Genomic DNA, 15,000 nt, shown 5'->3' on the forward strand with positions numbered 1-15,000 from the left:
AGGCACTTAACCCTAATTGCTCCTGTAAGTCGCTCTGGATAAGAGCATCTGCTAAATTACGTAAATGTAATAATTCCTATTGCTGCAGGATTATTTTCGTGCTGTAGCAAACTGGAGGATTGCAATGTAAAGTACCTCTATATACTGTAATTATAAGAATGTGGTAGAGATACAGTGGCTTGCGAAAGTATTCACCCCCCCCATTACATTTTTCCTATTTTGTTGCCTTACAACCTGGAATTAAAATGGATTTTTGGGGGGGTTGTATCATTTGATTTACACAACATGCCTACCACTTTGAAGATGCAAACAATTTTTTGGGAGTGAAACAAACAAGAAATAAGACAAAAAAACTGAAAACTTGAGCGTGCATAACTATTCACCCCCCCCCAAAGTCAATACTTTGTAGAGCCACCTTTTGCAGCAATTACAGCTGCAAGTCTCTTGGGGTATGTCTCTATAAGCTTGGCACATCTAGCCACTGGGATTTTTGCCCATTCTTCAAGGCAAAACTGCTCCAGCTCCTTCAAGTTGGATGGGTTCCGCTGGTGTACAGCAATCTTTAAGTCATACCACAGATTCTCAATTGGATTGTGGTCTGGGCTTTGACTAGGCCATTCCAAGACATTTAAATATTTCCCCTTAAACCACTCGAGTGTTGCTTTAGCAGTATGCTTAGGGTCATTGCCCTGCTGGAAGGTGAACCTCCGTCCCAGTCTCAAATCTCTGGAAGACTGAAACAGGTTTCCCTCAAGAATTTCCCTGTATTTAGCGCCATCCATCATTCCTTCAATTCTGACCAGTTTCCCAGTCCCTGCCGATGAAAAACATCCCCACAGCATGATGCTGCCACTACCATGCTTCACTGTGGGATGGTGTTCTCGGGGTGATGAGAGGTGTTGGGTTTGTACCAGACATAGCGTTTTCCTTGATGGCCAAAAAGCTCAATTTTAGTCTCATCTGACCAGAGTTCCTTCTTCCATATGTTTGGGGAGTCTCCCACATGGCTTTTGGCGAACACCAAACGTGTTTGTTTATTTTTTTTCTTTAATAATGGCTTTTTTTCTGGCCACTCTTCCGTAAAGCCCAGCTCTGTGGAGTGTACAGCTTAAAGTGGTCCTATGGACAGATACTCCAATCTCCGCTGTGGAGCTTTGCAGCTCCTTCAGGGTTATCTTTGGTCTCTTTGTTGCCTCTCTGATTAATGCCCTCCTTGCCTGGTCCGTGCGTTTTGGTGGGTGGCCCTGTCTTGGCAGGTTTGTTGTGGTGCCATATTCTTTCCAATGTTTAATAATGGATTGAATGGTGCTCCGTGGGATGTTCAAAGTTTCAGATATTTTTTTATAACCCAACCCTGATCTGTACTTCACCACAACTTTGTTCCTGACCTGTTTGGAGAGCTCCTTGGTCTTCATGGTGCCGCTTGCTTGGTGGTGCCTCTTGCTTAGTGGTGTTGCAGACTCTGGGGCCTTTCAGAACAGGTGTATATATACTGAGATCATGTGACAGATCATGTGACACTTAGATTGCACACAGGTGGACTTTATTTAACTAATTATGTGACTTCTGAAGGTAATTGGTTACACCAGATCTTATTTAGGGGCTTCATATCAAAGGGGGTGAATACATATGCACGCACCACTTTTCAGTTATTTATTTTTTAGAATTTTTTGAAACAAGTCCTTTTTTTCATTTCACTTCACCAATTTAGACTATTTTGTGTGTGTCCATTACATGAAATCCAAATAAAAATCAATTTAAATTACAGGTTGTAATGCAACAAAATAGGAAAGATAAGCCTTTTGAACGCAGTAGAGATAAAGCCTTTTGATCGTGGTAGAGGTAAAGCCTTTTGATCGTGGTAGAGATAAAGCCTTTTGATCGTGGTAGAGGTAAAGCCTTTTGATCGTGGTAGAGGTAAAGCCTTTTGATCGTGGTAGAGGTAAAGCCTTTTGATCGTGGTAGAGGTAAAGCCTTTTGATCGTGGTAGAGGTAAAGCCTTTTGAACGTGGTAGAGGTAAAGCCTTTTGAACGTGGTAGAGGTAAAGCCTTTTGAACGCAGTAGAGATAAAGCCTTTTGATCGTGGTAGAGGTAAAGCCTTTTGAACGTGGTAGAGGTAAAGCCTTTTGAACGCAGTAGAGGTAAAGCCTTTTGAACGTGGTAGAGGTAAAGCCTTTTGAACGGCTTGTTCTAACCGGTGCTGTCCCCTTTTCCTCTCATGTCTCACTGTTTCACTTGGTGGTTGCGCGGGCACCTGCTCAGTGTGCACCGTTCTGACATTTTTTGAGCCTCGGAAGTGTAGGTTCAGGCTGAGGCTCAGAATCAGAAGAATAATCAACAGAGATGTCATGATTCATTTCTTCCATCAGAGTCGTTTTCATTAAGATCTTGTAGCGGCGCTAACGCAGCATGAGCATCCATTAGTCTTGGTCTTTTTTTTTTTGCCATTGTCGATTACGCACGCTCTCACTGCGTACTCCCAAGTAGGCCGGAGTAGACCGATAAGACTGCTTGGATTAGGGTGGACTGATACAGGGTATTGTCAGGAAGAGTGGGCGGGCGTCCGACTACACAGAGAGTTTCAGATTCTTTCACTTTAGCTCTGGCTATATCCTAGTCCACAAGCCGTTCAGGTCAGAGGTTAAAGATGGCGGCCAGCTGTAGTCTCTGGCCCTCACTGACAGAGTCCGTAACTCTCCTGGGGAGTCTGTGGAAGGCGAGCGCAACACAGTGCTGTCTCTTCCTAACTGCTCCAGCTGAGTGAGCCTTGTGCCAGTCAGTTGATTAGGGAATGCCTTGCAGGTGTGCTGATTAGCCATCCTGCACAGGTGTGTTGGGTGAGGAGAGCTAGATTTTGGAACATTGCTGCTTGGACTTGCTTCCATTCAGCCACAAGAGCATTAGTGTGGTCGGGCACTGATGTTGGGCGATTAGGCCTGGCTCGCAGTCAGCGTTCCAATTCATCCACCAAACCTAGATTCGTCCGTCAGACTTTCAGATGGTGAAGCGTGATTCATCACTCCAGAGAACGCGTTTCCACTGCTCCAGAGTCCAATGGCGGCGAGCTTTACACCACTCCAGCAGACGCTTGGTATTGCACATGGTGATCTTAGGCTTGTGTGCGGCTGCTCAGCCATGGAAAGCCATTTCATGAAGCTCCCGACGAAGAGTTCTTGTGCTGACGTTGCTTCCAGAGGCAGTTTGGAACTCGGTAGTGAGTGTTGCAACTAAGGACAGATTATTTTTACGAGCTACGCGCTTCAGCATTCGGCGGTCCCATTCTGTGAGCTTGTGTGGCCTACCACTTCGCGGCTGAGCCGTTGTTGCTTCTAGACGTTTCCACTTCACAATATCAACACTTACAGTTGACCGGGGCAGCTCTAGCAGGGCAGAAATTTGATGAACTGACCTGTTGGAAAGGTAGCATCCTATGACGACACCACGTTGGAAGTCACTGAGCTCTTCAGTATGGGCTATTCTACTGCCAGTGTTTGTCTATGGAGATTGCATGGCTGTGTATTCAATGTTATACACCTGTCAGCAACGGGTGTGGCTGAAATAGCCGAATACACCAATTTTGAACGGGTGTCCACATACTTTTGGCCACGTGTACATACAATTTTGAGATTATAATTAGAATAGATCAATACAATAGAATGGCCCGCGCTGTTCTTCATTCACAATTGGTGATTACATAATTCTGCATCGTTCGCTTTCCCGTCGCTCATCAACTCATCCATCATCACCCATCCTACCCATCATGCTTTACTACATTTATTTCATCTGTTGTTAGATGTGTGAAATTAGTTTCGGTATAGTTTAGGTTCAGTTTTGAGGCAACTATTAGGGTGATTATTGAACTAGGCACGGCACCTTCAACTGTCTGGAGAAGGAGGGGGGCAGGCCCTACTGTCTGGAGAAGGAGGGGGGCAGGCCCTACTGTCTGGAGAAGGAGGGGGGCAGGCCCTACTGTCTGGAGAAGGAGGGGGGCAGGCCCTACTGTCTGGAGAAGGAGGGGGGCAGGCCCTACTGTCTGGAGAAGGAGGGGGCAGGCCCTACTGTCTGGAGAAGGAGGGGGGCAGGCCCTACTGTCTGGAGAAGGAGGGGGGCAGGCCCTACTGTCTGGAGAAGGAGGGGGCAGGCCCTACTGTCTGGAGAAGGAGGGGGCAGGCCCTACTGTCTGGAGAAGGAGGGGGGCAGGCCCAACTGTCTGGAGAAGGAGGGGGCAGGCCCTACTGTCTGGAGAAGGAGGGGGCAGGCCCAACTGTCTGGAGAAGGAGGGGGCAGGCCCTACTGTCTGGAGAAGGAGGGGGCAGGCCCTACTGTCTGGAGAAGGAGGGGGCGGGCCCTACTGTCTGGAGAAGGAGGGGGCGGGCCCTACTGTCTGGAGAAGGAGGGGCGGGCCCTACTGTCTGGAGAAGGAGGGGGGCAGGCCCTACTGTCTGGAGAAGGAAGGGGGGCGGGCCCTACTGTCTGGAGAAGGAAGGGGGGCGGGCCCTACTGTCTGGAGAAGGAGGGGGGCAGGCCCTACTGTCTGGAGAAGGAGGGGGGCAGGCCCTACTGTCTGGAGAAGGAGGGGGGCAGGCCCTACTGTCTGGAGAAGGAGGGGGGCAGGCCCTACTGTCTGGAGAAGGAGGGGCAACAAGTGTAAACCATTCAGGAAATGACATGCCCTCCTAAAACTGGTTATAACGCCAATTCTGTACGTGATATTAAGATTCTAACAATGACACTGTGTTATATAGAGTTACGTAGGAAAAGTCAAAGATGGAGGGGGGGGTATGACTTTAAAAATGGCAGAGTAATAAAAAAAATTAAAAAAATAATTCATGAGCAATCCAAATGACTGCTTTAGCAGTTCTAGTGTTAAACATGTTAATCTAACCCACACATCAAACCAACGCACATCGGAAAAGGGGATTAAATCCTCCCATTATGAGAAACTCGTTTCTGACATTAAACTTCTTCCGTATCCGCTCTGTGGCACCCAACAGTCTCATGCAGCCTCTCCCTGCCAGACAGTTTAAAGCACCTTGTTGCTTCTTTTTTGACGGCAGATAATACTTTCTCGCACGATTAAAGACAGAAATTGCTTCCCTGCATGCTTCGTGATTGCTTCACTGTTTTTGTTCAGCTTTTCAACGGCATTAATAGAAGCTTGTGAGATCTAGTTGCTGGAGAGACATTTATATTATATTTCTGTTACATCCAGCTAAGTTCAGTAAAGTGTAATAAAACACCCGGGGGTCAGCCAGTTGAACACCCGGGGGACAGCCAGTTGAACACCCGGGGGACAGCCAGTTGAACACCCGGGGGACAGCCTGTTGAACACCCGGGGGACAGCCTGTTGAACACCCGGGGGACAGCCTGTTGAACACCCGAGGGGACAGCCAGTTGAACACCCGGGGGACAGCCTGTTGAACACCCGGGGGACAGCCAGTTGAACACCCGGGGGACAGCCTGTTGAACACCCGGGGGACAGCCAGTTGAACACCCGGGGGTCAGCCAGTTGACCACCCAAGGGTCAGCCAGTGACATCTACAGTGAGGGAAAAAAGTATTTGATCCCCTGCTGATTTTGTACGTTTGCCCAATGACAAAAACATGATCAGTCTATACTTATTTCCCTCATTAAAATGCAAATCAATTTATAACATTTTTGACATGCGTTTTTCTGGATTTTTGTTGTTGTTATTCTGTCTCTCACTGTTCAAATAAACCTACCATTAAAATTATAGACTGATCATGTCTTTGTCAGTGGGCAAAACGTACAAAATCAGCAGGGGATCAAATACTTTTCCCCCCCCTCACTGTAGGTCAGATCGAGATGTCTGTGTTAGTAAAAAAAAAAAGTATGTTTACCAGGAAATACACACATAAACACAAACACACATTGCATGCTGCTGAGGGCATTTTCACCATCTGCTCAGTCAACATCTGCTGCTCACCAGTGATAAATAGGAACATGGTATGTGACTAAACACTCATACCTCTAGACTAACAGCTGTCTAATGGTCCTAAACGACTACAGGTGAGACATGATGGAGACATGGTCAAATGTTCTTCAATCTGGACAGAGAATCACTCTCTAATGCCAGCCTGAGGTGCGTTCAAACAAGGGAAATAGTTTGTGAACGTTAGCTAATGTAAGCTAACGCATTCCATTTTATTTTGTGTTCGCTGCCAACGTTAGCGAGCAGTCTGAGAAGGTAGAGTGGGGTCTAAACTGCTGCGTCAAATAAATAATGTGTTACGAATAGCAACGTCATTTTCAGTTTGAATATTTTGCCGCTAAATGGCCACGGTGATCCAGAGAAAAGGCGTCTTCACCGTAACATTCTGGATTACTCATTAAAATGGTTCAACTGTTACTAAATAGTATGTTAGCCGTGAACAGAAGCCTTGTTGAACTGACCTCTGATATTACAGACGTAAAGTTTATTATTGTTGTCTCTCTCATTTTCCCTTTGGTCTCATGTTTCAGATACCAGAGATTGGTCTCATATTTCAGATACCAGAGATTGGTCTCATATTTCAGATACCAGAGATTGGCCTCATATTTCAGAAACCAGAGATTGGTCTCATATTTCAGAAACTAGAGATTGGTCTCATATTTCAGATACCAGAGATTGGTCTCAGATTTCAGAAACCAGAGATTGGTCTCATATTTCAGATACCAGAGATTGGTCTCATATTTCAGAAACCAGAGATTGGTCTCATATTTCAGATACCAGAGATTGGTCTCATATTTCAGAAACCAGAGATTGGTCTCATATTTCAGAAACCAGAGATTGGTCTCATATTTCAGATACCAGAGATTGGTCTCAGATTTCAGATACCAGAGATTGGTCTCAGATTTCAGAGACCAGAGATTGGTCTCATATTTCAGATACCAGAGATTGGCCTCATATTTCAGAAACCAGAGATTGGTCTCATATTTCAGAAACCTGAGATTGGTCTCATATTTCAGATACCAGAGATTGGTCTCAGATTTCAGATACCAGAGATTGGTCTCAGTCAGAATGCTGAAAGCTGTCTCCAAATGGCTTGTATTCCTGTATGGACTCAACATCACAGCATGGCCCTCAGGGTTTTAGGGCCCACCAGGGCCATAGAGCCAGGATCAAATTCCTCCTCACTAAAAGTCAAAAGTAGTGCACTTTATACTGAATAGGGTGCCATTTGGGACGTATCCACACCATGACCCTTAAGGTTGTAGGGACCACAGGGTCAGAGGGCCACAGGGTCAGATTCCTTCACACCCAGCTGACAGAACATACTTCAGGATGCTTTAACTGAAAGATGGAGGCTAAACTTCTTTGATATAGACCACCCCAAAAAAATTATCAATGCACTCTAACCACATAGTTGCCGTTAGAAAGCCTTTATTTTGTTGACATACTGTATCCATGGAGGAGGAGTAAAACAAGGTAAACAGATCGGCCCTAACAGCATTCATCGGGGCCTAAACCTGTAATCCTTGAGGATACTTGTCACTTACTGCTCAACTAACAGATTAATGTTTCCTTTCTTTAGTTTTGTTTTAAAGCTGTTATTTTGTCTGTGCAGTTTTCACTGAGGGCCAGATAAGCTTGGAATTTCAGCTCTGTTCTATTATGTAGAAATCAGTGGTTTGGCCACAGCTGTATGTGTCTATGGGTTCCAAAAGTGTTCTTCAATAGGAGAACCCTTGTTGGGTTCCACGTAGAACTCATTTTTTCAAAGATTGTAGAGGTGAGGTTTGGAGAGGTACGGGGCCTAGCCCTAACAACCTTCATCAGGGCCTAGCCCTAACAACCTTCATCAGGGCCTAGCCCTAACAACCTTCATCAGGGCCTAGCCCTAACAACCTTCATCAGGGCCTAAACCTAACAACCTTCATCAGGGCCTAGCCCTAACAACCTTCATCAGGGCCTAGCCCTAACAACCTTCATCAGGGCCTAGCCCTAACAACCTTCATCAGGGCCTAGCCCTAACAACCTTCATCAGGGCCTAGACCTAACAACCTTCATCAGGGCCTAGCCCTAACAACCTTCATCAGGGCCTAGCCCTAACAACCTTCATCAGGGCCTAGCCCTAACAACCTTCATCAGGGCCTAGCCCTAACAACCTTCATCAGGGCCTAGCCCTAACAACCTTCATCAGGGCCTAGCCCTAACAACCTTCATCAGGGCCTAGCCCTAACAACCTTCAGCAGGGCCTAAACCTAACAACCTTCATCAGGGCCTAAACCTAACAACCTTCATCAGGGCCTAGCCCTAACAACCTTCATCAGTGCCTAAACCTAACAACCTTCATCAGGGCCTAGCCCTAACAACCTTCATCAGGGCCTAGCCCTAACAACCTTCATCAGGGCCTAGCCCTAACAACCTTCATCGGGGCCTAGCCCTAACAACCTTCATCAGGGCCTAGCCCTAACAACCTTCATCGGGGCCTAGCCCTAACAACCTTCATCCGGGCCTAGCCCTAACAACCTTCATCGGGGCCTAGCCCTAACAACCTTCATCGGGGCCTAGCCCTAACAACCTTCACCGGGGCCTAGCCCTAACAACCTTCATCAGTGCCTAAACCTAACAACCTTCATCAGGGCCTAGCCCTAACAACCTTCATCAGGGCCTAGCCCTAACAACCTTCATCAGGGCCTAGCCCTAACAACCTTCATCGGGGCCTAGCCCTAACAACCTTCATCAGGGCCTAGCCCTAACAACCTTCATCGGGGCCTAGCCCTAACAACCTTCATCAGGGCCTAGCCCTAACAACCTTCATCGGGGCCTAGCCCTAACAACCTTCATCGGGGCCTAGCCCTAACAACCTTCACCGGGGCCTAGCCCTAACAACCTTCATCAGGGCCTAGCCCTAACAACCTTCATCAGGGCCTAGCCCTAACAACCTTCATCAGGGCCTAGCCCTAACAACCTTCATCAGGGCCTAAACCTAACAACCTTCATCAGGGCCTAGCCCTAACAACCTTCATCAGGGCCTAGCCCTAACAACCTTCATCAGGGCCTAGCCCTAACAACCTTCATCAGGGCCTAGCCCTAACAACCTTCATCAGGGCCTAGCCCTAACAACCTTCATCAGGGCCTAAACCTAACAACCTTCATCAGGGCCTAGCCCTAACAACCTTCATCAGGGCCTAGCCCTAACAACCTTCATCAGGGCCTAGACCTAACAACCTTCATCACGGCCTAGCCCTAACAACCTTCATCAGGGCCTAGCCCTAACAACCTTCATCAGGGCCTAGCCCTAACAACCTTCATCAGGGCCTAAACCTAACAACCTTCATCAGGGCCTAGACCTGTAATCCTTGAGGATACTTGTCAATGGTAATGTTGTGCGATGGGAAGCATGCAATGTGAACGAGCTGATGTGCACTAGCCCTTGGATAAAGGTTTCATCAACACAGCAGACCTCTGTTCTGCTTCTTCAAACAGGGAATCCTTTATGTCTGTTGTAGACTCTCTGTGTGACTGACTACGTTAGACTGTGTTAGACTGTCTGTCTATACACTGAGTGTACAAAACATTAGGAACACCTTCCTAATATTGAGTTGAACCACCTTTTGCCCTCAGAACAGCCTCAATTCGTCAGGGCATGGACTCTACAAGGTGTCGAAAGCATTCCACAGGGATGCTGGCCGATGTTGACTCCAATGCTTCCCTCAGTTGTGTCAAGTTGGCTGGATGTCCTTTGGTTGGTGGACCATTCTTGATACACACGGGAAACTGTTGAGCGTGAAAAACCCAGCAGCGTTGCAAGTGTTTTGTCCTTCCCGTTCACCCTCTGAATGGCACACATACACAATCCATGTTTCAATTTTCACAAGGCTTAAAAATAGCTATTTAAGCTGTCTCCTCCCCTTCATCTACGCTGATTTAAGTGGATTTAACAACAAGTGACATCAATAAGGGATCATAGCTTTCACCTGGATTCACCTGGTCAGTCTATGTCATGGAAAGAGCCGGTGTTCCTAATGTTTTGTACACTCAGTGTATACGACTGTGGTGAACTGACTGTGGCAGACTCTGTGTATGAACTGCTATTTGCCTGTGTTGTGTTGCAGGTTCCCAGCAGTGCCAGGCCTGAGGAAGAGCTGGAGCGTCTCACCAAGAAGATGCTTTATGACATGGACAACCCTCCGGCTGAGGAGTACTTTGGTAAGACATGTTAATACATACCACCCGACCCACTAACCCTAACCCTAACCTTGATCCTCCGGCTGAGGAGAACTTTGGTAAGGCAGAACTTTACTGTCCATAGTACAGTAATCATCATTATAGGGTCGTTCCACGACGATAGTGCCTTTTGGTCCTTTTCATATTTTCAGTAGATATATTAGATGAAGTGTCCTTTAATGTAGACCACATGGAGAATTCAATAAGTCAAAATTGTTATATGAATATAAAGACTTGCTAAAGTGCCAAAATTCAGCATTTTGACATTTCCCTCCGTGCACCCTCTGTTACTTCTAGGAAGATTTTAACCCCAACATTTGTAAAAACCCTAGTTATTTTGTTTGCTTTGACAAAGTCAGTTCTGAAGATGATTATTTATTTAATGTGATTAATGATTAATTTATGTATGCCCCTCATTTTAAGGTCAACCGTTACATGAACTGAACTCTCGTTTTAACACTATTACTTTTTAAATATTTATTTCAAAAGAAACATTGAACATCTAATATTCAAATCATAGAGTAAAAGCAGTTGATCTGGTTCTACTCTTTTTTGGCAATTTTCTGGTGTTTTGTGGTGGAAAACTGAGCGGGTCGAGCATAACACGTCAACCCTGTTACCCACAGATAGACAGGCTAGAAATGTTTTAACAATTTAAATGTTTTAATGCAGCTTGCATTCAATTGTCCCTCCCTGTTGCACAGAACAAGCTTCCATTCCCCCTGTCACAAGGGGATTTAGGGCTGATATAACAAGAAATCGTCAACTCTGATACGGTCTACCATGTTACAGTCAACCCTGTTACAGTCAACCATGTTACGGTCAACCCAGTTACTGTCAACCCGGTTACGGTCAACCCGGTTATGGTCAACCCTTTTGCGGTCAACCCTGTTACGGTCAACCATGTTACTTTATTTGGCACTTAATAGGCACTATAGTCATTTTTTAAAATGTAACAGTCTTTTTTTTTTATGAAGTTGAACATGTGCTCTTTATGACAGAATGTAAAAATGATGTGAAATCAAACGTTTTTAATTTTTTTTACCAAGTACTTTGGTAAGACAGATGAACAACTCCCTACCCACCACCACTGCCACTCATCCTTGTCTGTGTGACCAACCAGGGCTTTTTGATGCTCAAGGTTCTCCTTGAGGGGGGGCTTCTTGTCAGAAAACAGTTGTAGTGGTCTGGCCATGTTGCAGAAGTTATGAAAACTGTAGGTTGTGTAAGTGTGATTACTTTCTCTCTCTCTCCCTCCTAATTTAAATGTAATTCTGTTGTTCTGTGGTCAGATGCAGCTTTAACGGTAATTTCTTCTGCTAGTCGCATGCTGTATTTGAGCCCATAGGGAGGAAGAAGCACTGACTTCAATGTACAGTATTTTATTTAAATTAATTTGAATCAAAAGAGCTCATCAATTATCTTTCACATGTGCTTTGTGCCCTAGTAGACAATGTTCATCCTCTATTCCCTGTCCCTCTGCTCATCTCTCTAGCCTTGAATCATTTAAAGCCCCATGTGATCCTCTCCACACCCCCTCCACCGCCGTCTGGAACTTCTCCACCTGTTCTCTCCCACTCCACCTCTCTGTCCCTGGACCTATGCCCCTCTGCCCCTCCGGCCCTCTCCTCTTCCCCTGTCCCTCTGCCCCTCCGGCCCTCTCCTCTTCCCCTGTCCCTCTGCCCCTCCGGCCCTCTCCTCTTCCCCTGTCCCTCTGCCCCTCCGGCCCTCTCCTCTTCCCCTGTCCCTCTGCCCCTCCGGCCCTCTCCTCTTCCCCTGTCCCTCTGCCCGTCCAGCCCTCTCCTCTTCCCCTGTCCCTCTGCCCCTCCGGCCCTCTCCTCTTCCCCTGTCCCTCTGCCCGTCCAGCCCTCTCCTCTTCCCCTGTCCCTCTGCCCCTCCGGCCCTCTCCTCTTCCCCTGTCCCTCTGCCCGTCCAGCCCTCTCCTCTTCCCCTGTCCCTCTGCCCGTCCAGCCCTCTCCTCTTCCCCTGTCCCTCTGCCCGTCCAGCCCTCTCCTCTTCCCCTGTCCCTCTGCCCGTCCAGCCCTCTCCTCTTCCCCTGTCCCTCTGCCCGCCAGCCCTCTCCTCTTCCCTGTCCCTCTGCCCCTCCGGCCCTCTCCTCTTCCCCTGTCCCTCTGCCCCTCCGGCCCTCTCCTCTTCCCCTGTCCCTCTGCCCCTCCGGCCCTCCTCTTCCCCTGTCCCTCTGCCCGTCCAGCCCTCTCCTCTTCCCCTGTCCCTCTGCCCGTCCAGCCCTCTCCTCTTCCCCTGTCCCTCTGCCCGTCCAGCCCTCTCCTCTTCCCCTGTCCCTCTGCCCGTCCAGCCCTCTCCTCTTCCCCTGTCCCTCTGCCCCGTCCAGCCCTCTCCTCTTCCCCTGTCCCTCTGCCCGTCCAGCCCTCTCCTCTTCCCCTGTCCCTCTGCCCGTCCAGCCCTCTCCTCTTCCCCTGTCCCTCTGCCCGTCCAGCCCTCTCCTCTTCCCCTGTCCCTCTGCCCGTCCAGCCCTCTCCTCTTCCCCTGTCCCTCTGCCCGTCCAGCCCTCTCCTCTTCCCCTGTCCCTCTGCCCGTCCAGCCCTCTCCTCTTCCCCTGTCCCTCTGCCCCTCCGGCCCTCTCCTCTTCCCCTGTCCCTCTGCCCCTCCGGCCCTCTCCTCTTCCCCTGTCCCTCTGCCCCTCCGGCCCTCCTCTTCCCCTGTCCCTCTGCCCCTCCGGCCCTCTCCTCTTCCCCTGTCCCTCTGCCCGTCCAGCCCTCTCCTCTTCCCCTGTCCCTCTGCCCGTCCAGCCCTCTCCTCTTCCCCTGTCCCTCTGCCCCTCCGGCCCTCTCCTCTTCCCCTGTCCCTCTGCCCCTCCGGCCCTCCTCTTCCCCTGTCCCTCTGCCCCTCCGGCCCTCTCCTCTTCCCCTGTCCCCCCCACTGGTCTCTGCCCCTCCGGCCCTCTCCTCTTCCCCTGTTTGGACACACCTACTCATTCAAGGGTTTTTCTTTATTTTTACTATTTTCTACATTGTAGAATAATAGTGAAGACATCAAAACTATGAAATAACACATATGGAATCATGTAGTAACCAAAAAAGTGTTAAACAAATCAAAATATTTTTTTATATTTGAGATTCTTCAAAGCAGCCACCCTTTGCCTTGATGACAGCTTTGCACGCTCTTGGCATTCTCTCAACCAGCTTTACGAGGTAGTCACCTGGAATTTACTTTAAGACGTGAAGGAAAGTCAATACAGAACATTTCAAGAACTTTGAACGTTTTTTCAAGTGCAGTCACAAAAACCATCAAGCGCTATGACAAAACTGACTCTCAAGAGGACCGCCACAGGAACCAGAGTTCAAGTTGCAGACACATCTCAACATCAACTGTTCAGAGGTGACTGTGTGAATCAGGCCTTCATGGTCGAATTGCTGCAAAGAAACCACTACTAAAGGACACCAATAATAAGAAGAGACTTGCTTGGGCCAAGAAACACGAGCAATGGACATTAAACCGGTGGAAATCTGTCCTTTGGTCTGATGAGTCCAAATTTGAGATTTTTGATTCCAACCGCCGTGTCTTTGTGAAACGCAGAGTAGGTGAACGGATGATCTCTGCATGTGTGGTTCCCACCGTGAAGCATGGAAGAGGAGGTATGATGGTGTGGGGGTGCTTTGCTAGTGACACTGTCTGTGATTTATTTAGAATTCAAGGCACACTTAACCCGCATGGCTACCACAGCATTCTGCAGCGATACGCCATCCCATCTGGTTTGGGTTTAGTGGGACTATCATTTGTTTTTCAACAGGACAATGACCCAACACACCTCCAGGATGTGTAAGGGCTATTTGACCAAGAAGGAGATTGATGGAGTGCTGCATCAGATGACCTGGCCACCACAATCACCCGACCTCAACCCAATTGAGATGATTTGGGATGAGTTGGACCGCAGAGTGAAGGAAAAGCAGCCAACAAGTGCTCAGCATATGTGGGAACTCCTTTCAGACTGTTGGAAAAGCATTCCAGGTGAAGCTGGTTGAGAGAATGCCAAGAGTGTGCAAATCTGTCATCAAGGCAAAGGGTGGCTATTTGAAGAATCTCAAATATAAAATATATTTTGATTTGTGTAACACTTTTTTGGTTACTACATGATTCCATGTGTGTTATTTCATAGTTTTGATGTCTTCACTATTATTCTACAATGTAAAAAAGTGTAAAAATAAAGAAAAATCCTTGAATGAGTAGGTGTGTCCAAACTTTTCACTGGTACTATATATATATATATATATTTTATATTTGACAGTTGAAGTCGGAAGTTTACATACACCTTAGCCAAATACATTTAAACTCAGTTTTTCACAATTCCTGACATTTAAACCTAGTAAGAATTCCATGTCTTAGGTCAGTTAGGATCACCACTTTATTTTAAGAATATGAAATGTCAGAATAATAGTAGAGAGAATTATTTATTTCAGCTTTTATTTCTTTCATCACATTCCCAGTGGGTCAGAAGTTTACATACACTCAATTAGTATTTGGGAGCATTGCCTTTAAATTGTTTAACTTGTGTCAAACGTTTCGGGTAGCCTTCCACAAGCTTCCCACAATAAGTTGGGTGAATTTTGGCCCATTCCTCCTGACAGAGCTGGTGTAACTGAGTCAGGTTTGTAGGCCTCCTTGCTCGCACACGCTTTTTCAGTTCTGCCCACAAATGTTCTATAGGATTGAGGTCAGGGCTTTGTGATGGTCACTCCAATACCTTGACTTTGTTGTCCTTAAGACATTTTGCCACAACTTTGGAAGCATGCTTGGAGTCATTGTCCATTTGGAAGACCCATTTGCGACCAAGCTTTAACTTCCT

At 47.4% G+C, this 15,000-nt stretch overlaps 1 protein-coding gene across 1 annotated transcript in view; it reads left to right on the top strand.

Moving 5' to 3' along the window:
• The window catches only part of LOC121534174 (lipoma-preferred partner homolog), a 421,644-nt gene that overhangs the window by 273,028 nt on the left and 133,616 nt on the right, over nucleotides 1–15,000 (top strand). Inside the window, exon 11 of the mRNA XM_041840707.2 lies at nucleotides 10,064–10,157. Coding sequence (XP_041696641.1) covers nucleotides 10,064–10,157 — 94 coding nt within the window. The remainder of the gene's footprint in view (nucleotides 1–10,063; nucleotides 10,158–15,000) is intronic.

This window comes from Coregonus clupeaformis, unplaced genomic scaffold (genome assembly GCF_020615455.1).
Source record: "Coregonus clupeaformis isolate EN_2021a unplaced genomic scaffold, ASM2061545v1 scaf0008, whole genome shotgun sequence".
Lineage (NCBI taxonomy): Eukaryota > Metazoa > Chordata > Actinopteri > Salmoniformes > Salmonidae > Coregonus > Coregonus clupeaformis.